This window comes from Rattus rattus, chromosome 13 (genome assembly GCF_011064425.1).
Source record: "Rattus rattus isolate New Zealand chromosome 13, Rrattus_CSIRO_v1, whole genome shotgun sequence".
Taxonomy (NCBI): Eukaryota; Metazoa; Chordata; class Mammalia; order Rodentia; family Muridae; genus Rattus; species Rattus rattus.
The window spans coordinates 2,932,186-2,956,975 of record NC_046166.1 but is presented as its reverse complement, the minus strand read 5'-3'; the positions used below and the strand labels follow the sequence as shown (position 1 = coordinate 2,956,975).

At 47.4% G+C, this 24,790-nt stretch overlaps 1 protein-coding gene across 1 annotated transcript in view; it reads right to left on the bottom strand.

Annotated features, from left to right (window-relative positions):
• The window catches only part of Arhgef3 (Rho guanine nucleotide exchange factor 3), a 281,753-nt gene that overhangs the window by 168,379 nt on the left and 88,584 nt on the right, over positions 1 to 24,790 (bottom strand). Inside the window, exon 3 of the mRNA XM_032918596.1 lies at positions 21,697 to 21,763. Coding sequence (XP_032774487.1) covers positions 21,697 to 21,763 — 67 coding nt within the window. The remainder of the gene's footprint in view (positions 1 to 21,696; positions 21,764 to 24,790) is intronic.

Sequence of the window (24,790 nt, the reverse complement as noted above, 5' to 3'; positions counted from 1 at the left end):
CAAGAAGGCCTTAATTTTATGATGATATTCTACTTTGAAGTTTTTTAAACAATAACAAAAGAACTTAAAACTCAAAAAAGTAATATGAGTTTCCCTTTAGCACAGGGCCTAAGTGGTGCCAGGAGGAATCCTTTAGAACATCTACACACACACACACATACATACACATACATACACACTCACACACCACACACACACATACACACTCACACATCACACACACACACACATATCACACACACACACACACACACATATCACACACACACACACACACACACACACACACATACACACACACACACACACACACACACACACACACACTCACACATACACACACACCACACACACACACACACACACACACACACACACACACACACACACACACACACACATACATACACACTCACACACCACACACACACATATCCTTATACACACACCACATATACATATATATACGCACACACAGACACACACATACGCACGTGCACACACTCCCTGCCCCATGACCCCTCACCATCCAAAAGTCATCTAGAAAACTACTTTTTCAATATTCAGAAATCTGACTCATTGAACCAAAAACACTAGAAAAGACAAGGAATCTTTCACCTGCCTCCTAGGGGGAAAAAATCCTCCTTTCAAAGCCCTACTTTATAGTAGTTCAAGGCAAATCTTAATGGATTAGAGAGAAATTGAAAAAATAAAACCATGAAGTTGTAGAGGTACAGGTTCTTGTGGTTTGCCATTTTCCTTCACCTTGGGGGTGTTGATTCATTCGTTTCAACATGGGAAACTACCACAAGGCACTTTCTGTGCAGACACTGGTGGCTGTGTTCCCACGCCTGTTCAATAGCTAGACTTCTAGCTGAAACACGGCCGCCACACTTCTCGGTATCGTGGGGACAAAGGCTGCTCCTTTTGCGTGGGTCTTCCATGCAGCCGACAGCATCTCCCAGTGAGAAGTTCCAGGCAGTTTCCTCCAAAGGTTTCATAAGCAATAGATTTACTGGGGCTGTGGGAACTTCATTTGGATAAAATATCAGTCACCTTTCAGTAAAATTCTATCTTTACTAGAAGTGAACAAATGGGTTGGTGAGATGGCTTAGTGGGTAAAAACACTTGTAGCTAAAGCCTGATGATCCAAGTTTGATCCCCAGAGCCCATGTGAAAAGTGTGTGTGGTAATACACATCTTAAATCCCAGCACTCCTGCTGTAGAAATAGGAGAATTGCTGGGAAATGTGTGGGTTAACCAGCGTGCAGGACACAGGACACTAGAGACAATGAAAGAGGTGGAAGCTGAGAACAGACTTCTGAAAGTGTCCTCTGACTTTCATACACACACACACACAATTGATAATAAATAAACAAAAAGGTGGCAAATACTAGGTGTGGTGACACATGCTTGTTACCAGGCACTCTGGGGAGGAGATGTCTTTCGTTTAAGGATAGCATGGTCTCCTGAATGAGACTCTGATGGGGTGGAGGAGCAGGAAGGGGGAAAAGAAAGGATAGAAGGAAGGGAGGTGACAAGAAAAGAAAATTAACAAACTACAGTGATTCTTCCATTTGAAATTCGCTGCATTCTGTAATCTCTCCCTTTACGTGTATATGCGATAATGAAGACACCGCAGACTCTAAAGCATCAGAAGACAGCCTTGGGATGTTTCTGTCCACCTGAAGTTAGACAGAAGTTCCCACAATTCTGCATGCTGAATCCTAAAGGGGGAAGTTAAGTGATCAGTGTAGAACAGGATGTTAGTAGTGACCGAAATGTACAACCATTACCATTGATTTAAGCAACATCCCAACATAGGAAAAGTATTGCACAGACCTTAGGTTTCTAAGATGGTTGCCAAATTTGGGTACAACAAGAGCAAACCAGATTGTATGCCATGGTTGGAGGGAGGAACCACAGGTGTCTGTGGTGGTGTCACCCTGGCAGAGGGGCAGCACCACACCAAGCCAGTGATAACTAAGGACTTTGGAGCATGTCAAGCTTGGGTGTTTTCTGTGGTCAGATCCTTTCACTGAATGTCTCTGTATCTACTCTTTACTACGGTGAACGGAACTTGGGCAACGATTCCCTCTGTTTACCACGAGTTATGAGGGCAGGGGAGGGCAGATGCCACCCAAGTCAGACCAACTGGATATAGGGTGACTTAACTGAAGAGACTCGGACCAAACCCTGCTCCGTGCCCCAGCCCAACAAGATTACAAATAAATGGGAAGCATGTGGGACAGACCTGGCTGCCCAAGGTCAAGAACAAATAAATAGGAAACTCTTCATCTACGGTTTCAACACAAGAATTAAAAATAAATGGTGCTTTGACACGGGATCCTTACAGATTGCTAACCTGCCTAATCTTCTTGGTTTATCTGGCCAGTTTTGCTCTGAGCCATTATTTGTATGCTGTATTTTTTTTCCCTCTCTAAACAAATCGGAACCTTTATAACCAAATTCCTCAAATTATTTAGTGATTGATACTGTTCTGGCTTGAGTCTGAAATATCCCCCTCAGGCTCACGGTTTGAGCATGGATCTATTTCGGGAGGTTGCGGAACCTAGACCAAGGAAAGAGACCACTAGGGGAGGGGTGGGTCTTCAGAGTTATCTCAGCCAATCCCTAGTCTCTCTGCTTCTGGATCCACCAGGATACGAACAGCCTCTATCACGTGCTCCCACTGCCACAGACTGGGTGATTCTTCTGTTCCATCATTGCCACGAGGGACTGGAACCCACTGAAACAGTAAACCAAAACCAAAACCTTCTCTGCCTTAAGTTGTCTCTGTCTGATGCAGTCACAGCAACCCAGAACTAATACAGATGCCCAGTGAACTACTCTTCAAACACCCTACAAGGGTGGAGCTTTCCCAAAGCAGCTCTTTTGATTTATGTCTTCGAACACCAGCCTCCTTCATGCTGCTCCTCCGAGGCCGGTCAAGTCCTCTTGGTTAGCCTGTCGGTTAAAAGTGAAACTTGTGGGTTACTGACCTCTGTTCAATTCTTTGGAAGAGAGAAGGTTTACACGAGTGACGAGCTGATCGCTATCAGCCAGAGAACTTCCTTACTAGGAAATGAGATTTACTCTTTGTCAGTCTACTGCCGAATCCAGTTACCAGTGGAAAGTCTGAACGTGGGGGTGGGGGGTGGGGGTGGTATTTTTGAAGCTTATGCTGAATAACCAGGAGGATTTTAAAGAAGCAATTTCCTTAGAGCAGAAAAACAACTCTACACTTTAATGTTCTGGGTTAGAACATGTAGCAAAAGCAAAAGTCGTTTTTATTACAATGTTTCTCCTCTGTTTTTTTTTTTTTCAGTTAGAACAATCAGGGCACTTCTTGTGTGTGTATATGTTCCTTGACCCACACAGGGCAATCGGTTCTCTCCTTTCTCCATGTGGGTTCTGTGTATGAAACCCTGGACAGTAAGTCTCCCCCTCGAGTGCCTTTACTGAGCCATCTATCTCATCAACCCCTCCCTCCCTATTGCAACCCTAGCTACAACTACCCGACAGGGCTAGGAACACTGCAGGAAGATGAGTTTGGGCTGGGCCACATACTGCTTGGATGAGCTGGCAAGTCAATTCTACACCCTGAGCTTTCTCATGTGTAAAACACAGGTAATGCTGCCTTCATTTCTCAACAACGTGTAGGGAGGACTACAGGACACTGATCTGTGTGAAGGCAGAGCAAATGGCAGGAGGACACCAGGGGTTGTCACGTTGTATTTCCGTACAGATTTAAATATTTGTTAATTTTTAAAAAAAAATATTTTTTCACTTGTTTTCAAAGTGAAGAAAGTTTGATTCTCTTTTAAATTCCGTTTGCTTCTGATTTGCTTGTTTGTGGTGGGGTTTAATGTGATAGCCCAGGATGGCTTTGAACTTGCAATTCTCCTGCCTCAGCCTCCCAAGTGCCCATATTTACCACTGTGTCCGTCCAAAGAGTTCAAGAATTCTACAATAATACCCTCAAGAAATACCAAGATATTAAGACACACTCCATCTCCACAACGCACAGCACTCCAGTAATCCAACAGTAAAGTACTTTTCTCTTCTCCTTTTTAAAATGTGTGATTGGGTGCATCTGAAGAATAAAAATTGCTACTTTCACCTCCTTAAATCAAAATTGTAAAGGAGCCACTAAAACACTGGGAAACCAATGGGATGCTGGGCAAAGAGTTAAGTGTCTACATATGGGACAATGAAGTCCTTACTAGAAGCGTAGCCCCTGCTCCCATGCAGACCTCTTGAGGACACTGCCTCTTTAAGAGAGACTTCCTGGTGAGGCAGAGATTTCCAAATGCAGCTTCCTGGAGACCACATACATAAACAATAAACTCTGCTGAAGAACTGCAGATAGACAATACAGCCCGTGTGGCTGTAACAAGAACCAATTATGAGGGCTGACAATAGCCAGGGCATTTCCAGCAGGAATGCAGATCTGTGATAAACACAGGGAAACACGTTACCCAAACACCATACACCTGCACACACTGAGCGGATCTTTAAAAACACAGCGACTGACCTCTCATCCCGGAGAAAACTAGTCGCCTCCAAATTCAGGGCTGTTTTTTAAATTATCATCAGCCAGGAAGAAAACAGCCAAACCTTTTCTCAGAGCGCTATCACACACGAAGTGCACACTCAAGAGGCCGCGTGTTTCCAGGCTGACCGGCAAGGCCTGGGAACAGCCTCTAACAGCCAAGGGTGTGTGTGTGGGGGGTGCCCTATAGTTGAACTCCCTTCCTGGACCTGGGGAGTCCCCAGCTCAAGTCCTACTAAGGAAGGTGAACACTGCCCACTCATTTCCCAGCCTTCCCTGTAGCCAGAGCACCAGAGTGGTAGCCAGGCTCAGCCAGTTGGGTACTGTCACCCGAGGCCTAGGTCAGGAGTTGGGAGGCTAGGTAGCCAGGACACTGCAGGGCTAATTGTGTGGGTGTAATAGGGGAACACCATTAAGAGGGGTTGTGAGGGCAGAATGGAAGCCATGTTCTATTGTCAGGGCTGGCGGTAGAAGAGTGGCATCTTCCCAACCCAGAGACAGCAGCAGAAATGTCCTTAGACATTTGTTAGTGGCGTTATCAGGGGCTGTTCCTGATTTCCTGATCCTTCCCAGCTCTCCCTGAGCTACCGTGAATTCACTTCCTACTTAAGAGAACCATGTCTCATTGCTAAGGGGTTAGTTCCCGAACACAGTTCTGTGAGACAGTCCAGAAATCAAGTGCACAGAGTAGTTCTGGGCTCCAGGACAGAACGGCTGCTTCTCTCATACTTACACTGCCTCCTGACCTTACGCCCTGTATCAGGTGGTCTCTGATTCCTCCTGGACTTTATCTCCTTCTGCCTTCCTTCCCTCCCCCCTCAATCTGAGGTCACACGTTCTGTTTCTCATCAGGCTCCTTCCTGTCGCAGGGTCTTCACACCTGCTCTTCCTCTCCAGGAAACTCCACCCCAGCTCATCACACAGCAGCAGCATCCTCCCTGTGTAATGTCATCTCCTGAGAGACCCCTCCCGACCAGGCTGTCCCAAGGACTTGACTCTACACCCCAACTCTTAGTTCCCTGTCAAGGTGTCTGTTGGTTTCCTTTGCAGAACTTACCACGTCCTGCGAATAATCCATTTCAAATAACATTAGCAAGCACTGCTGCCGGAGGGCTTTCTACACGCCAGAGGGCAGGCGAAGTTCCCTTAATTCTACACTACTCTGCGCTTTCACAGAGGTTATAGACACTCTGTAGGCTCAGAAGGTTAAAGGAGTTATCCCTAGAGCTGGCTTGACAGAGATGGACAAACACTTTAACTGGGATTTGCATCATGGGCTTCTCACAACGGTGCTCCCACAGACCACAGGGCGAACAAACACCAATTGTGTCACAGGTGGTGGAACTTTGAACCTGGTACTCCAGATCACAGCCTCCTCTCCCAGACAGACAGACAGACAGACACACACACACACACACACACACACACACACACACACACACTGACACCCTCCTCTCCTGCCAGCATTCAGTCTAGCACCCACATGCCTCCCAGGGAAGAACTGTATCCTGATTTGGGCAAAGATGGGGCTTGCTTTCCCCAGTTGGGAGAAACCGTCTCCACCAGTGGGCGTGCATGAACACCTCGGAAGAGTTCACAGCCATCCAGATGGGATACAGACCAGCAAACAACACTTAATGTTCTTGAAGAAGTTGGCAGCCTGAAGAAGCCAGGGACAATTTTCAGGCTCTCCTCAGGGGAAATGCCTTCAAGGGGATACCAGGGATGTCTGAGAACTACTAGGATGAGGGGAGGAGACAGAACGAAAGAGTGAGGGACAGTGGTGGTCTAGCTCAGCGAGGGGGCCAGTCACAGAGCCTGCAGAAGGCCGAGACTAAGGTACAGAGAATTGGTATCCAGGTAGGAATGCCTCCTCTCCCTGGAGGAAACAAACCAGCAGGGTGGCCCAGAGAGAAACACCACAGGTCGAAACTGACTTTGTCAGGGTGGAGGACAATGCCATGGCTGTGTAACACTGGTCCAATGCTGGTAGGATTGGTGGTCATTTCCTCTATATTTTTAATTCCACAGACATAACTGTATCATCTAAATGCCAAAAAAACTGTAATCACAATTTAAAAGAGGAAAGAAGTCCCATTTCTGTCTCCTGGCTCCCTTTTCCGTGTAGAAAAAGCCAGACAAGGTCCTCAAGCCACCAGCAGCACAGCAGCCCCTCTTGGGATATGAAGCTACACAGAACTCTGAAGGGGGTGGTTTATGGAGAAGACCATGAGTCACGTGCTGCTTATTGACAGTCGTACCCGCCAAGACTCCCTCCCGAAGACCCACCTCGGGCCCATGTCATCTTTAAAAGCAAAAGCTGCTTGCTGCTTTCCTAATAGTGCGGTTTGGACACAAAAGGTGTCCAGTACTGCTAAGTGGGCACCTCGGGGCTGTGGGAAGGGACCCCACCATGACCCTCTCTGATGTTGTATTTCAAGAATTCCTTCCCTGGGGAGGTGTAACACTGTCTGTCTCTCCTTACAAAGTCCCAATAGCAAACCAAAGCAGGATTCCACCAGAGTTCAGCTGGGGAGGCAAGGAGGTACGAGGGTCTTAGAGCAGGGATAAGGTGTTCCCTCTAGTTGCATGTATGACCTGAAAGCAGCTGCAGTCTTTATTCAGCACTGATGATGGCTTCTTCATAACCATGAAGACCAATGCCCCTTCAGTTAACCACTCCCTATATATGCCAGTACCTCATATTAGACCCCCGGCCGACCCCACCAACCTACTGAAGGCCATATCCAGGTAGGGCAGAACTGCATACAAATGGCTGGAAGAAGCAAATGGAATCTCAGAAGAGAGTCCAGTGACCCTCCCCACCGTGGCCTCTTTCTAAGAGGGAAATCTCAACAGCCAACAAGGCCAACAGCACAGCCTGTTTGGGCTGGTTTGCCACACAATAACAAAATCTTTATAAGGCCAAGTATAGTGGAACATGTGTTGAATCCCAGCACTTAGGTAACAAGGCAAATGGATCTCTGCATTTGAGGCCAGCCTGGTCAACATAGTGAGTTCCAGGGACAATCAGAGCTACATAGAGAGACCCTGTTTCGAAGATAGAGGAGGAAGAAGAGGAGGAGGAGGAAGAGGAGGAGGAGGAAGAGGAGGAGGAGGAGGAGGAGGAAGAGGAGAGGAAGAAGAAAAGAAGAGAAAGGAAGAAAGAAAGAAAGAAAGAAAGAAAGAAAGGAAAAATTATATGAATAGTAACAATGGTTGGGCTATTTCTAATATGATTTTGTACAAATAGATAATGCTGGTGTTAGTGTATGAACACAGATACACATATATGATCATCATATGTAGCAAGATAATTATCCATTAAAAATAATACTAATAAATAATAGCGGGGGTTGGGGATTTAGCTCAGTGGTAGAGCGCTTGCCTAGCAAGCGCAAGGCCCTGGGTTCGGTCCCCAGCTCCGAAAAAAAGAAAAAAGAAAAAGAAGAAGAAGAAAAAATACATAGCATTATATAACGTAGCAATTATGGTCTTACTAGCATCCTATTTAACCTAATATAAGAATTTGTTGGAGCTAGGATCTGGTTCTGTCTGCTTACCCAGCATGCACTGGGCCTCCCAGGTTCAATCAGTCCTCAGTACTACATAGCTGATGTGATGGCACATGCCTGTAATTCCACCACTCCAGAAGTACAGGCAGAAGTTGGTAGTTATAGAGTGAGTTTGAGGTAAGCTCGATATATGAGACTGTCTCAAAGAGGGGGGGGTGGGTCTGAGACAAGAACCCCAAGAACAGGCATCTGGGAAATGCTAGTGTTGTTATTTCCCACCATGGGCAGGTACAATGCTGGGGTTACCTAATACAGACCTTAATGTCCGGATTGCCCCATCTGAGCTACAGGCTTGAGAGAATCATCCACTGTGTGAGACCTGGATTTCCTGTCTCCTTGAAGGGAAATAAAGTGATTTCGCCTTCTCACACTGTGCACAGCTGTATGCATTTTACAGAATTTTTTTAACAGCCCCTTGAATCGCATACGGTTATGAGGCGCATTTTACAAAAGAGCGAATCTAAGCCTCAGTGACATTAAACATTCACCAAAGACCACTCAGCTCATCTGACACATAGGCATTCTGACTTTGAGCACTCGAGCCTCAGGATAGTGCAAAAGACAGACCATGCTCCCCTGCAGAGCAGAGTCAGCCAACGTATGCTGCGGAATAGTTTCATGAATTCCTTGTTTGGGGTGACTTCTGCATAGCAGGCACTATGTGGAAAGCTTGGCTGTATTGTGGCTGCCTCATCACTGTGGCAACCTCTGAGGTAAGGACTGGAGGACACTGTGGTTCAGAAAGGTTGAGTTCCTGGTCCATTGGCACAGAGCTTGTTAGCAGCAGCCTCTGTTTGGATACCATTTCCACTGAGGCTTGGGCAAGGGCTCTGTAAAGCCTTCTCCATGTCCTTTAAGCACCCCTCATTACTTCCCACTCTGAAGCCCAGAGTGAGGCTAATTCTGTACTAGAATACTAACTTGGATGAAGAGGGTGGGGATCAAGACCACAGCACAAAACATAATCACTGCGGACTGATTTGCATTGTCACTCTGCAATGTGTCCAAGGCTCCGTGTGAGCTCTGCTTACCCTCTGCCTAAATCACTCGATGACACGATGAGCGATGACATCATGGGGTTTAGAGAGACATGAAAACAACACCCCATGGTGTTTAAATAAAAATGGCCCCCACAGATCCATAGGGAGTGGCACCATTAGGAGGTGCTATGGTTTTGTTGTCTTTTCACAGCAATACAAACCCTAACTAAGACAAACACCCAGAAGGGGCAGGGGATGTAGTGATATGTAAACCCCAGAGAGGCCAAATCTGTCTATTCATGATGAGGAAAAGACAGGACTATGGACAGGCAGGAACCCTTCAATAAGGCAACCCAGGTAGGAAATGCTTTAGACCACATGTGGTCCAGTGAGAGGGTGGTGTGGGCTTTCTCCAGTCTTTGCCACAAACTGCTGTCTGACCCAGAGTCCCATGCTCAGGTGAGGTTGCTTTGCTGTCCAGCACAGCACAGACTAAAGCCTCAGGGTCACCAAAAGCTACTACACACACACCAGAAAGAACGTGAACCCTGCATGGGAGAGGCTGAACCTCTGTGAAATGCAGACACTGGTTTGGGCAGGACAGGGTCCAAGACTCTGTATCTCTAACCAGCCCTAGGTCGTGTTTCTCCAACTCCACGGAGAGCATTTTGAGAACACAGCAAAGAGACATGCGGGGGCTTAAGAATGTCATATTGCCTTGTTCATACAACGTCAGCAATAAGTGGTGTCTTCTAAGAGCTAAAAACTGAACTAAAGCATAGCCCTAAAGCTCATGATTCTGTATGCTCATGAGAGCCTTGGGACTTCTGACTGAACTTCTTTAGTTAGTGGGATAGACAACGGTTACTGGAGGTAAACCTTGGTTAGGTGATATAGCAGTTCGCCTATGCAGCATGCATAAAGCCCTAGGTTTGGTTCCCAGTACTACCTAAAACAGCATGGCAGTGCAGATAGGATCCTAGTGCTTGCCAAGCGGAAGGATCAGAAGTTCAAGGTCAGCCTGCCTTCATCCATCAGCACTTTCAGTCAGGGTTGTCCCTCACTCACCTGGATGACTAACCCACTGCAGACATGACTATGTTCCTGGCACTGGGTCATCTGCTCACTGAGCTCACCAGCAGTGTCAGTGTCCTCTTGGGCACCCATGCACCTCCTTACCTGTCACAGATCATACCTTCCTCATGTGACAGACATTTTAATAAAAGCACATAGCAAAGCCACACCAACTTTTAACGGGTGGAGCTAGTTGACTGTGCTAGCTATCACACTAATAGGGGAAAGGGAATTGTTTGTAGTGGCTCTTCACCATGGCACGGCAACCAGTCAGGCCAAAAGAAATGAACCAGCAACTGTATGCAACAGTAGCCAAAGGAGTGGAGAACAGAATTCAGTGAGATACTTAGAATCCCTTCCAACTGCCTCCTAAGGACTTCTTTGAGTTCGGCAGTAAAAAGTCCTTCTTACTAGTTATATTGTTTGCCGTGTCTCTTCTCCATGGCCCGGCAACCAGTCAGGCCAGAAGAAATGATCCAGCAACTGTATGCAACAGTAGCCAAAGGAATGGAGAACAGAATTCAGTGAGATACTTAGAATCCCTTCCAACTGCCTCCTAAGGACTTCTTTGAGTTCGGCAGTAAAAAGTCCTTCTTACTAGTTATAGAAGTCTGGGGTTAAGGACTTAAAACATAGCAGACAGCTTAAGACAGTCGGTGTAAGCAGATGAGTGGAGGCAAAGGCTTTGACTGAGGAGAGAGATGAGGTTCATGTGCCATTCTCAGTGAGAGAACGATGAGCTACGTCAGGATGACCAAGGACAGGACAGGGGAAAGTCACTTCCTAAGCCGCAGGTGTCAGGAAGAGAATAGCGAATCAGGGACAGGTATTTTAGTGACACATATATGCTGGGCCTCTTAGTCACTCTAAATAATGAGTTGAGTATATTTTTTATTTTTTTTTTTGGTTCTTTTTTTCGGAGCTGGGGACCGAACCCAGGGCCTTACGCTTCCTAGGCAAGCGCTACCACTGAGCTAAATCCCCAACCCCGAGTATATTTTTTAAAAGATGGAGGGAAAGCCTAGGAGAACAGACAGCGGAAAATGTTATTATGTTTCAACAGCAAACCTTCCTTCTGAAGACTTGAAAGGTCTTTAAGCCTTCTCTTCCTGCGAAGTCTTAGAAACTGCTGATAAACTTTTGGTGCCTAGTAGAACCCTTTTCTAAAGGGGAAAATACATTATATTTTTAATCACACAAGTCTTTTGTGAGGGTCCTCCTCCTCCTCCTCCTCCTCCTCCTCCTCCTCCTCCTCCAACTCCTTCCTCCTCTTCCTCCTCTTTCTCTCTCTTTCTTCCTTTTTCTTTCTTTCTTTCTTTCTTTCTTTTCTTAAAACCAAATGTGATCGTTTTAATCACACAAGTCTTTTGTGAGGGTCGTCCTCCTCCTCCTCCTCCTCCTCCTCCTCCTCCTCCAACTCCCTCCTCTTCTCTTCTCTCTCCTCTCCTCTCTCTCTCCCTCTCTCTCTCCCTCTCTCTCTCTCTCTTTCTTTCTTTCTTTCTTTCTTTCTTTCTTTCTTTCTTTCTTTCTTTCTTTCTTAAAACCAAATGTGACCGTTAGTTTTCAGTATCAGTTTGTCACATCTTCAAACTACCTGGGATGAAAATCTCACTGAAAAGTTTTCTAAATCAGGTCTGCCCATGGGCATGTCTACTGGGGACTGTCTCTTTTTTTTTTTTTTTTTTTTTTTTAATTAAATTTGAAGTGCCATCTACTGTGGGCAGCACCATGCTCTAGGTGTGTGTCCTGCATTGTGGAAGGGGGCGGAGCAGTAGCTATGGATGCATTTATTTCTCTCAGCCTTTGACAGTGAGTATGATGTGACAGGCGGTTTCTAGTACACCCTCCTGCTCATGGACTATAACTAGGACCTGTGAGCTGAAACAAACCCTTCCACCCCTGTGCCGCTCTCTGTCTGGCATTATGACATTAGAAATGACATTAGAGTACTAAATACTCTTTAGTGATTCATGCTACAATTCCTATTTGAAATTCTCCCCAAAGGCCGGTGTGCTGAAGTCTTAGTACACAAACAGGAGCTATTGAGAGGTGGGAGGCTGTCCATGAGCGGGCACCATTAGGAGTGCAGTTAGATCCTTGGGAGGACACTGCAATCCTGTCTGCTCCGTTACTCTCTTTCCTTCCTGGCCACCACGAGGTGAGCTGCACCCTCTAGGACATGGCCCTGCATGGTACCCTATGCTGCTACAAGTCTGCAGCATGAGGAGGATGAAGTCATGGCCAGACAGTGAGTCAGAATAAGCCTTACCTTTTTAAAACGTTGTTTACTACAGATATTTATCACACCGACAGAAAGCTATTACAATCCCTAAATTCCTAATGCAAGTTTTTCATCAGTCGCCCTCTACATCTCAAGTTAGACAGTACAGACCGACTTTGTAGGTGAGGACAATCGACACTTTAAGACGCTTCCGGGACTGCTCAGGTAGTGGTTTCGTCACGAAATACGTAGACTTGAGTTAGATGCCTGGCACATACACTTTAAAAAGCCAGCACAGTGGGGTGTGCCTACAGAACCCTGATGCTGGGGAAATGGGCAGGCAGATTCCAGGCCTCAGTGGCCAGCTAGCCTAGCCTAATGTGCCAACTGCAGACTAGGGGCAGACCCTGCGTCAAAAAGCAAGGTGGAAGCCAGGCATGGTTTTAAACGAAGGGCCTGGGGCAGAAGCAGGAGGATCTGTGTGAGCTTGAAGCCAACTTGATCTATAAAGCAGGTTCTAGGTCAGCCTTGGCTACACAGTAAGGCCCTATTGCAAAAAATAAATAAATAAATAAATAAATAAATAAATAAATAAAATAAAAGCAAGGTGGGCAGTTCCTGAAGACACCTGTGATTGACATCTGACCTCACATACACCTGACACAACAAGTACACACACACACACACACACACACACACACACACACACACACACCATCACATTGGCACACATGAAACTGAAGTACTTACCAGTCAAACATGACTGGTCTGACATATCTATAAGTCACTGTTCTGACCCTTTCAAAGCACTCTGAAAGACCACAAAGAGGGCAGGGCACAGGGATCATCTAAGGATAACATATACTTAAGAAACTGCATAACAAGATAAAAACTTGGTCAGATAAAAACTAAGAAGCAAAAACTCCCATGGGATGCAGCAGCCAATCCTGAGAGACTCATGGGGTGCAGCAGCCAATCCTGAGAGACTCATGGGGAGCCTTGCAGGAGGTGCGGCTGGGATGGGAGCTTTGCTGGACTGGAGAAGGACGTGGCTGGCAATGCTTCCTCTAGGCACTGATGTCTCAGCAAGTGTGATGTTCTGAAGTGTCAGCAAAACAAGCCGTGCCCACGGCTAAGGGTAATAAGTAAGGCAAACATTAGCAGCTGTTGCTTCCGGGCAGTGAGTGCTCACTGTACTGTGTCTCCCAGCCTCCCCGCCATCATGATTTACAATAAAATACTGACAACACCTCACACATTGGAGTGACAATTGTGCGAAAGGTCCCTAGGAAAGAACCAAGTGAATCCTTCCTCTCAGAAAGCTCAATGTTCTCTCCTCTGCTGCTACAGCAAGTACGGTAGATGCGGGCACCTTTACCTTAGCGCCAGTCAGAGCTGCTGCCTGGTTTTAGGGTACACACTGTACGGGGAGGCCTGGTCTAGAATCCGCAAGAAGATTGTTAGAGGGAAAAGCAGCTGCACACATGTCGCTGAACACCTGGACTGAGTCAGACCGTTTTCTCCCATCCCTCCTGCGGTATGGCTTAGGTGAGCCTGCATACATTAAAATGCCTGCCTGATACATCATTGTGCTTCTTCTCAACTCAGAGTTATTCTTTTAAACAAACCCTTCTCTGTCCGCTTTAAAAAAAAAAAAAAATCAGCCTCGTTCCCCTTTTCTCCTAACTGTGCCTGGGGACATTGCACATTAGCAGTATTCTGACGTACAGAATGTTCCTTCTATGCTGAATGTGTGTGAAGCAAGCAGTCGGGGACTGATGGTACAAGTTGCTGCTCCAATGTCAAAGCCAGCTGGTTCCACTGCCGGAGCCACCTGTGTGTGGGTGGAAACAATTATATACCAAAAAAAAAAAAAAAAAAAAAAAAAAATGCTGGCCTAGGACTTGGGAGATCTGCAGAGCTAGATGGCAAGGGAGCTGGCTGGGCCCAAAACTCAAGCAAGAGGGGAATTTCATTACCACACTTACATAAGCTCATCCATTACAAATGGCCCCAGTGCGATCATGCGGCAGTCAGATTTGACTTATAGAAGGCTACTTATAAATACGTGTATACGGCTAGTAAGTAAAATACGTGTGCTAAATACAAATGGAAGGAGCAAAGGACGGCTAACATCCACGAGGTGCCGGTCCTTAAAGGACCACGTACACACCTGAAGTGCACATATGACACAAGGGTAGTGGATATGCAGAGGCACAAAATACCAATGCACGCTTAACCCACAGGAAGCCTTTCGTGGCTGCCCGTGGGTGCCTGCCCACCTTGGCTCTGTGCCTTCTGTGCCTTCCATCCAGGCAACGGATGAAAGAGAAATCTGGCAGCAATGTTTTCAGCTAAACGGCAAAACGTCTACAGTAAGATGCTCAACCGTGAGTGTGCATCGTGGCTTCCCTGGGCTCTCGGGAGGGGTAGAGGGGAAGTAAGATGCAGACATATGTCTTCGGGCATAGGACAAGCAGACCCTTTCTGTATACCCAGAGTTTATCGGTTTTTTTTTTTTTTTTTTTTTGGTTCTTTTTTTCGGAGCTGGGGATCGAACCCAGGGCCTTGCGCTTCCTAGGCAAGCGCTCTACCACTGAGCTAAATCCCCAACCCCGAGTTTATCGGTCTTGAGAGGCCTTGTACAACATCAATGAGTGGTGTCCTCTGGAGCAGGATCTTCTAACCCCAAACTTGGCTAATATACCTACCTCCTCTTGCCTATAGAAGATACTCATTATGGAAGAAGTTTTTAAAATATCATGCCTAGTCCTTTTGCTAATTATAGATGCAATATACCTCCTCTCGAGAAAATTCCTACATGATGAAAAGCGTGTAATCAATACCAGAGTTCCAGAAGCTCTTGCCCATCTCAGACTGTCAGTCAAGACTGGCAGCTTCCACAGACCTTTTCTATGCATTGATTCATGGGTCATCTCCCTTCAAACGTAGATTATTTCTCTTTGCTTTTCATTATGAACAAACTCATTAAATGTAGCTATAGATCGGAGACTACACACTTACACTGGGTACTTTACATCATATACACACACATGTACACACCCACACTGCTGAGAGCACAGACTCTGAGGCCAAACCAATTTGTTTAAAAGCTGGGCCCAGGGCTATCAGGATGGCTCAGTGGGTAAAGGCTCTGGCCAGCAAGCCTGATGCTCTGACCCACAGGGTACAAGGAAAGAGACAACTCCTATGACACCCTGTGTGCTGTTGTCCTCTGACCTCCCAGGGCGCTCTTTAGCACACGTGCACCCCTCCTGTGTCAAACATACAATGAATAAGTGAAATGTAATTTAAGCAAACTGGACCTTTTGTCTCATCATGGTGGAACTCTGGGGTGCTTCTGGTTTCGTTCTTGTTGCTTGAGTACTGGGGATAAGAACGGGATTGGCTAAATTGGCTGCTAGAGCAGGTGGCGCTGTCACACAGGAAGACCTAAGTGCCCTGTATTACTGAGGAACATCTGCATCACTGTTTTAATCTCAGTTAAAATGATTTTCCTTTGCTTCTCCTCTTTGGGACCGCTCATTCTAACTCCTCAATTTTTCCACCAGGCTTTCAAATCTGCATTGCGCCTCTGCCAAAGCCCTTTGTACATTTGGAAAGCTGGTATAAGATAAATAACATAGACCTTTTCCCTTGCAAATAACTTTATATGGAAATGACGTCCCATAACATGGGGAGTGCTAGACGTGGGGGTGCTGGAGTGGAGTGAAGTTAGTCCAGGCAGTGGATTATGATGTGTGGCCATGGGGACAAGCTACTCTCCTTACTAATCTGTGGCAAGGCGCAGGCCTCCTACAATCCCCTGCCTGGCATGCAGGCAGGACCTCAACATAGATTGTCACCTCAGGAGTCACTTGCCAACTTTCAGATCATTAGAAAGAGCACTGACTGGGTGGCCTCATCTAAGCTGTTGAGCAGAGTTGATGGAGAGGAGGCTCTCTGTCGTTGGCTTTGAAGGTGGAAGGCATAGGGGGTGTGGCCTGTGGGGACTCAAAGCAGCAGGGGCATGAGGACCAAGGCCTGGCAACCCTGAGGAACTAGACTAAGAGGAGGTTAGGCCTGGAGAGATGTCAGTCCCGTTTGATATCTTGACTTCCGTGATACGAAACCCCAAGCAGAAACCCTGCCCCTCAGGCCCTTCACTTGTGCCGTGATGAGCTGTGAATGGGTTTTATGTCATCAAAGTTATGGAAATTTGTTGCTCCAAGATAGAAGGTCAGCAGACCTCATTTCTCCACCTATGAAGAGAAGGTGAGACTCAAAGCACTCCTACTCCTGGGATTTGCTTTCAGAAGGGGTCAGATGACAAAATGCTCTACCAAGCCCTGTGGGACTGATGGAGCCCTTGCTGCCACTGCCATGGTTACTATCACAGAATGGGACAGACAACAGCCTTGTCTTAAATATAGGGAAATGAAAACTTTAAAAGTAAAATTTCCAGGGCTGGAGAGATGGCTCAGTGGTTAGGAGCACTGACTGCTCTTCCAGAGGTCCTGAGTTCAAATCCCAGCAACCACATGGTGGTTCACAGCCATCTGTAATGGGATCCAATGCCTTCTTCCGGTGTGTCTGAAGACAGTGACAGTGTACTCACATACTTAAAGTAAATAAAAAAATAAATTCGAGGAAATAAAACCACGTTAAAGGGGATTCCAAGTGCTAAAAGGTTTCAACTGGAATAAATCTCTTATCTCCAGAACTTTCAAAGGAACATAATTTAACAATGAAGGATTCACTGGCCTTTGTATCTTACTTCATTGTTGGCTTTGTTCTGTGATGGGGCCTCAGTCCATCGCTCACACTGGTCTCAAGTTCCTAGTGATCTTCCTGACTCAGTCTCCCACGTAGCTGGAACTGTAGGCCGTCAGCCCTGGCTCCACATGGTGTGAGATTACAAACTGGGGTTTCTGTACTTGCAGGACAGACCCTGTGTCAGCTGAGCCATCTCCTCAACCCTTCCCCCATCGTTAAAGTGAAAGATCACCCAGCTCCCAGTATCCATGGGTTCTAAATCCACAGATCTGACCTCTTCAAGAGGACCAGGTTCAAGACCAAGAGACCCACATGGTGGCTCACAAACACCTGTAACTCCAGTTCCTGGGTACCTGGTGTCCTCTTCTGGCCTCTGTGGGCACTGCACACACATGGTATGTAGATAAGTGCTCAGGCACACATAAAATAAACATTAAAAAGTAATTTTAAAAAATCCTTGAAAAGTAAACCGGGAACAACACCCAGAGTGAGCATCCCCAGAATGGTTTTCTTGCCATTATTCCCTGAACAGCTAGTGTAACCAGATATTCCCACAGTGTTGGCAACACTTCAGGTAGGACAGAGATCCACAGGTGCTTTAACGTGTACAGAGAATATGTACTCCTCATACGCAGACACACAAGCATCCAGGGACTTGGATGTCAGGAGGTCTTGGATTCACGCCTCACTGGATTGGGCAATGTCTACACTGGAGGAATACCGTGGTCTGACCTGCAGCCATTGTTCAGTAAACAGAAGTGAGTCTGAGGCAGAAGCTGGGCCTGGCGATGGAGACCTGCTGCCTCCTTTTGATGTTTAGTAACAGTGAGGTCACGGATGGTGGGGATGTGGCCTGGTGAGGTGTAAGTGGGAGGGACTCTCACTCCACTCAGTTGTGAATGTCAGAGAGTCTCAGGCAGGGCTCCCTTCCAGACACCAGGAGCAGGGTGAGTAAGGCCATGGGGTGAGAACGCAGGACTCACTAAAGAAGAGAAGCGCCAGCCCTGATTCTCCCTTTGGAGCAGCCCTTAAAGCGATCACAACTATTTCCCGTCTGTCCAGGAACTGGACTCTTTTTGGGAAACAGCATTAGACCCTTCTTCTGAGCTACTGGCCTGGCCTCACCTCAAGTGACACAAGCCCTGGCCAGAGGGAGTCACCTCACCACGCCTCATCCAGCTGGGCTGCTGGATACCATCCTCTCAACCACAGGGGCTAGACATCACATAGCACATAGCTCGGGTTGGGGGAGAGTTCCACAATAGGTTTTACCTGTGGACCTTAGAAACAAAATTTTCTGTTTCCTCTGTTCAGATCATCCTGTCCCTTTATAGAAGGATCCATAGTGAGGAAGATGATATAGACTCAGAGAGACAAAGCAGAGGAAGAACATACTCCTAGACACAGCCATGCCTGAAGTCCGCCTTCCTTGGCTTACTTCAGTTACACGGACCTCCGTTCCCTTTTCACTAGCGGTGATTCACATCAAGTGCCTCTCCTGCATCCAGAGTTCTGAGAAAAGGCTGTGCTATACATGAGAGTCTCGAGATGTCTCCAGACACTCCCTAGGCACTCGGGAGACAGCCCAGAAGGTCTCTGAAGCTCCTGCTGGTCTAGCTGAGCTCCAGCACCTCCAGCACTACTCTGTGCACAGGAGGTCCCCATGAGGCATTTCCCAGGTCATCTACAGACCAGAGAGAGAAAGCCACAGCTCCGTGGACCAGGGAAGTGATGCCATAGTTAAAGGACCTGCTGAGCAGTTAGAGTTTGGATCCCTAGAATCTAAAGAAATGACAGAAGTGGGTGACAGGCTGCCTCTAATTACGGCCTTGAAAGGCAGAGACAAGGGAGAAAATTACTACTGAGTTCCTTGTTGACCAGCCAGTGCCTGCCTCCCCACCTCAAACCCTCCTCCCCTTAACAATGGCTACCTGAGACAGGGCTAACCTATTCTCTAAGCAGACCAGACTCTAAGCAGTGCAGTATTACTGGCCCTTCCTGTCCACAGACAAAACTCCTATAGATACAGTTAAGAAAAAAGCACATGCCTGATGCTTGTACAACATGAGGAGGTGGTTGTACAATTCACCCTGCAAGGCCTTTGAAAGCAGCGGGATATCCCTCTCTGCTCCTCAGCTGCTACCAACCCCCAGATCCTTCCCTTGTGCACATCTCTTCACCTCTCATCTAGAACAATGGGACTCATCTTTCCAATACAACCCATCACCCTGACTCTACCCCTCAGCCCTGCTTCCTAAGAACTGCCCAGGACCTGGGTGGGCATACTCAGCACCTGGGTGGGTACACTCAGCACCTGGGTGGGCACACTGAGCACCTGGGTGGGTACACTCAGCACCTGGGTGGGCACACTCAGCATCCAGGTGGGCACATTCAGCACCTGGGTGTGCACACTCAGCACCTGGGTGGGCACACTCAGCATCTGGATGGGCACACTCAGCACCTGGGTGGGTACACTCAGCATCCTTTTCTTCCACAAGCCACAGTACAACAGAATTGCACACACATGCACCATAATGGCTTTTTCCACCACATGTACAAATACAGAAAACTTGCTAGCACATAGATTCTAAAACCGTCTTTTCTCAACAAAGAAGGAAACAAAGTGTTCCAGGGGTGCTTTGCTCTAGGAACCCTGGAAGAGCATGCACAGCTCAGTCTAACAGAACTGAGATTGACTTGCATTGCAGATCTGCACCACCAGACAACTTCCCAGTGGCAAGGTCTTCGTCTTGGCACACTGGGTCCCTGAAGTGTGGGACTTTGTGTACTAAAATCAGAACAGTCCCTTGGCAATCTGGGATGGGTCTTCTGCCCTATGTGCCTGCCACCCTTGGCTGACAACACTGAATGTCAGGAGAACACCGAAGAGGGATAGATAGGAACATGGAAAATGAGGCCCTTACAAAAGACTGCCTTGCTTACAAAAGATCTGGGTTCTATGTGGTCCAAAATGACCTCAGTGGTCAGTTTCCAAAGAGTGTCTAGGCTACATGGTCAACAGAGACTTCCAGCCAATGACTCTGAGAAATGCTGCAAATTTTCCTTCTGGGGTCTTCTCCACACATTAACCCATCTCTAACATGTCCTACCGTGGTGAACACATTTCATACGGCACATTCAGCATGTCCCAAATAAACTGTACCCCATAAGCTTTTTTATCTCTTGCTGGTCATGATCAACCCCTGAACACACTTGGGAAATGGTGATCTTATCCATAAACACATGAACAGCAGACACAAGACCTATTTCAGCAGGTCACACACCTACCTCAAAAGTCAGTACGATTTTCCTCATGCTCAGTGGAAAGTACGATGTAACCCAAGCAAAAGCAGTATCGTAGGGGAGCGAGACGGCTCGCTGGGTAAAGGTGACTATCATGAAATAAGACTGTGTTCAAGCCAGGGACCTATACGGTGGAAGGAGAAAACTGATTCCCACACACAAGTTGTCCTCAGGTTTCCACACATACACTATGGCACATGTCACACACACACACACACACACACACACACACACACACACACACACACACGAATGGTAGGTAGATAAATAAATATTTCAAGTAAGTGTCACATTCCAGTTTTACTGTATGACTACATCCACAGTTTCGAAGGGTGACTAGAACCAGTTAGAACAAACCAAGATAGTATTGGCTAAAGACTTGAAACACAATTTAACAACGTCACGTGGATGTTGTACGAGACACCCCGTTCATTCCTTCAACAAACCAAGCATTAGGCCAGGCCTAGTTCTACAGCAGTGAACGAGAGATAAGCAAGGTCTCAACACACTTCTACTTGGGGCTTCCACACTTCCAAAGTACTTCAGCAGGCACCTAACCAAATACAGTGGTAAGACACACAGGGGCACCTGCAGGGCTCTTCAGCCAGCTTTATAACAACTGCCCACAGAGGGCTGGGCAGTTGAAAATGGACAGGCCTGGAACAGCATATCTACAAGCACCGTGCTGGGTATAGTATCCCCATAGGCAATGTCCTGGATGTGAAAGAACTCAGAGCATCCCTACAGACCCAAAGGTCACAGTTAGAACCACCCGAGCACCTCAGGTCCTCCGTGTGCCACGACTGTCATCACCACACTCATACAAGGAAGATGACGGTACCAAGAAGTAAACCCTTCCTAGGCCAGCAAGAGTCCAGTGTTTTGTACTTGAGGAAACTTAATGAGTGCCTTAAACCTCTAGAGAGCGAACTCCCCTGAAGGCTTGAGCCTGCACATCATCAGCCTGGCAGATGGCTTGCTTCCTTTTCCTCCGCTCCAAGGGGCATGGGGGCATGGCGTGGTGCTCTCTCGATAGACTTTGGTGTTTTCACAAGAGTCTTCTACGGCCACATGCTCTGTGTCCAGGGCAGGCCATGACCTCCACGCATGAGCACACGGTGCTGTCCCCAGCTGAAGCTTGTTAGGAGAGCTCTCAATGCAGCAAACCATGTCCCCACCAATGGGATGGGGTCACCTAGGATAGACACTTACCCCTCTGAAATTCCAGGCTTTGGGAGAGGGAAACATGGAGAAGTTGTTCTGCCTTGGCCGCTTGGGTCTAGAAGAGAAAGGACAAATGTCACTGCTCACTGAGGAGGTGCACAGGGGAAGTGGCTGCCACTCAGAGGACAGCTGTCAGGACAGATGGCCTGGGGCCCGAGGTGGACGACACATTCATAGATTTTGGCAGCTACTTTCACACCAAACCCCAGCTCAACCCCCCCAAGAGAAAAGTCCCACAGCCCCACAGAAAAATCAACCTTTCAACCCATGAAAATGAAATCTACAGCTAAACCCAGATGCAATCAACATACAAATGATTTATTTCTAACATACAAATGATCCCTAAGGGACACCGTCAGGTGATGTAAGGCTCATGGCTTCGATTCAGACAGGAGCCCTCCCTCATTACACATAGGCTGAGGAGTCCCGGTGCCTCCCCAAAGGCCACACAAGCTCTATCTAGGCTTTTATTTTTTTATTATACTTATTTATTGTGTGTGGTGGCACGTAATTGGGGGTCAGGGGAAAACTTGCAGAAATCAGTTCTCTCTTGCCACATGGGTCCCGGAGATTAAACTTGGGTCTTGTGGGTGGGCAGCAAGGGCCTTCACGGGCTGAGCCATCTCCCCAGCTCTACCAGTTTTTCTTTTTTAAGTGAAGGTAAAATAAAGATATTTTCATGCAATATAAAAGATGTAAATTTGATGGGAAAAATCTTTGCATAATAATAATGTAAATAAACCACATAGCCTAGAGCTGCCCAAGGCAGAATTCTGTGTGGAACTGAGAGGAGTGAGCAGGGCAAGCCTGAACATGGAGGAAAAGGGTATTACCATGAAGCATTAGAAGAAGTGGGGAGGCAGCTAGGCAAGGCCCTGCCTTGGGCTCACATATTTACACAGTCACTTTGGGACAGTAACAGTCCCTGCACCTGCCCACCTTCTCCACTTCCCACACACAACAGGAGCATAGCACATGCACACGGGGCTTAGGGAAGGCAGCTTCCATAGCTGAGCCATCTACCTCTGCCCCACAGTCCCAGCCAGCCCGAGGACTCACCCTCATTATGCTGCTCTGTTCCCTGGGCCTTCCTCCGGCCTCGCAGACCCTAATGGACACTTTGTGGCTAGAAGGGACCAAATGTCTACCAGTTCTTCACTCCAGAGCTGTGCATGTGGGCAGCTCTGGAAGGAGCTCTGCTCTGGGGGACCGAGCAGAGGTGATGGGCTCGGTGGCAGCATGGTTCTTCCCAGGGTTCTGAGAGTGTGTTGGATCCTGTACAGTTTTGTCTTCCCAGGGCCTGGTATAGTTCCTGCCCTGGTCATCAAGGAGAAAGGACCTGCAAACTGCCATGACAAACTCAGACACTTACAAAGATATTGTCCATCATGACACAGGGCAAGGCTCTTGCCCTCCTCCATGTTTCAAGAATTACCGTGGTGGTGGCTGATGTTTTCACTGCTGGTCAGCCATGACAAACCTTTCTGCAATGAAATCAGGCCAGCAAAGACAGGCCAGCGGTGGGAGAAAGACTGCTCCAGGATCCAAGCACTGTGATCAATACCAGGTCTACAGTGACCTTGGGCAGCTTCCCTGACTTCCCCCCAATCGTCAGTCTCCAACCTGGAATGGGATGTGCAAAGCGCTCACCTCCACAGGGTTATCCTGAGGAGTTAAGCAACAATTGCTAAGAAGCACTCTGCCGTCTCCCTGGATCACACTGAGTACATGTTAGCTCTCAAGACCTGTGCTGTCTACAACATGCAGGGCATGATTTTAGGAATGGAGATAAAGCTGAGAGCAAACACAGTCCCTGCTCTCTGGGAAGCTCTTCTTAGGAAGTGATCGAGAACAACACAGCAGGGCGCAGGAAATGATGGGGACGAGGCTGGGGGTTTGGGATAATGGTGAGACTAGCTACTACTTATATGGGCAAGAAAGCAATGGTTTAACTGGGACCTTCAAAGAATGGAGAGAGTGTGGCGGATATCCAAGGTCCTGGGGAAGGCGGGAAATGTTTGGTGCCACTAATGAGATGCAAGGCTGGTGTAGGGAGTGGATGGAGAATTCAGAATCACAGCAGCAAGAACTAAAGGGTCAGAGTCTTACAGGCAAGATATTTAGATTCTAGTCTAGGTGAAATGCAAGCTCTGAACAGAAGACCAACTAGGTCTGTTTTCAAAGGACGGCTTTTAGTGCAATATGAACAAAACTCTAAGAAACAACACCGGACAGGACAAAGGTGAGATGGTCTTGCAGTGACCCTGATTAGGAATGGCAAGAACTTGGACCAACCGTGGCAGAGAGCATCGATCGGATGGGAGGCAGGTGAAATAAACGAATTAAAGGTACTCCATGAATTCCAGACCCAGCTGAGCCCAGAGAGACGGTCTATGGAGAGGATAGAGTTGGGACAGAACCCACAAGCAGACACATCACACTTGAAATGATAAAGCCCTCAGGGTGGAGCTAAGGACGCTCAGTTGGATACAAGGGGCAGAGAGCATTCATGAGTAGTTAACCTATAAACTTAGGAAGACCATTGCTAAGACAAGAAAGCACTAGAGGCAGGGAACATTGTGGGGTCGGGGTGTCAAATGACAGCCATCCTTCAAGGAAGTCAGTGGAGCAGTCAGGAGAACAGACACATCTTTATATTGGGACAGGGTCCCCAGCAACTTGCCATGAGGATGCTCATGGTGCTGAGGACAAGAGCCAAGAAAGAGACCCTTGTCCAACAGAAGGCAGAAGTATTATTTGTACAGAATTGAAATGGCCGGAGATCCTAGCTATTGGTTAACTGAGTGAAGTCTTGAACCCACGACCTCCTTGAAGCAGGCATGTTTCCTGTCTTTATGAGCCACTTGGAGAATGGAGAATCCACTGGGACAAATCAGTATCTGAAGACTTTCCTGAACGTTCTTGACATCTGCTGTCAGGCAGCCCAGGCCAGCAGTGCCCTGCCCGCCCTGCTCTAGCAGCACGAGGTGAAGGAGGTGAAGATAGTAAGAAACAACACAGCCGAAAGGGCCGCCCCTCCCCCTTAACCACAGGACACTTGCTCAGCGTGCACAGGATGCCA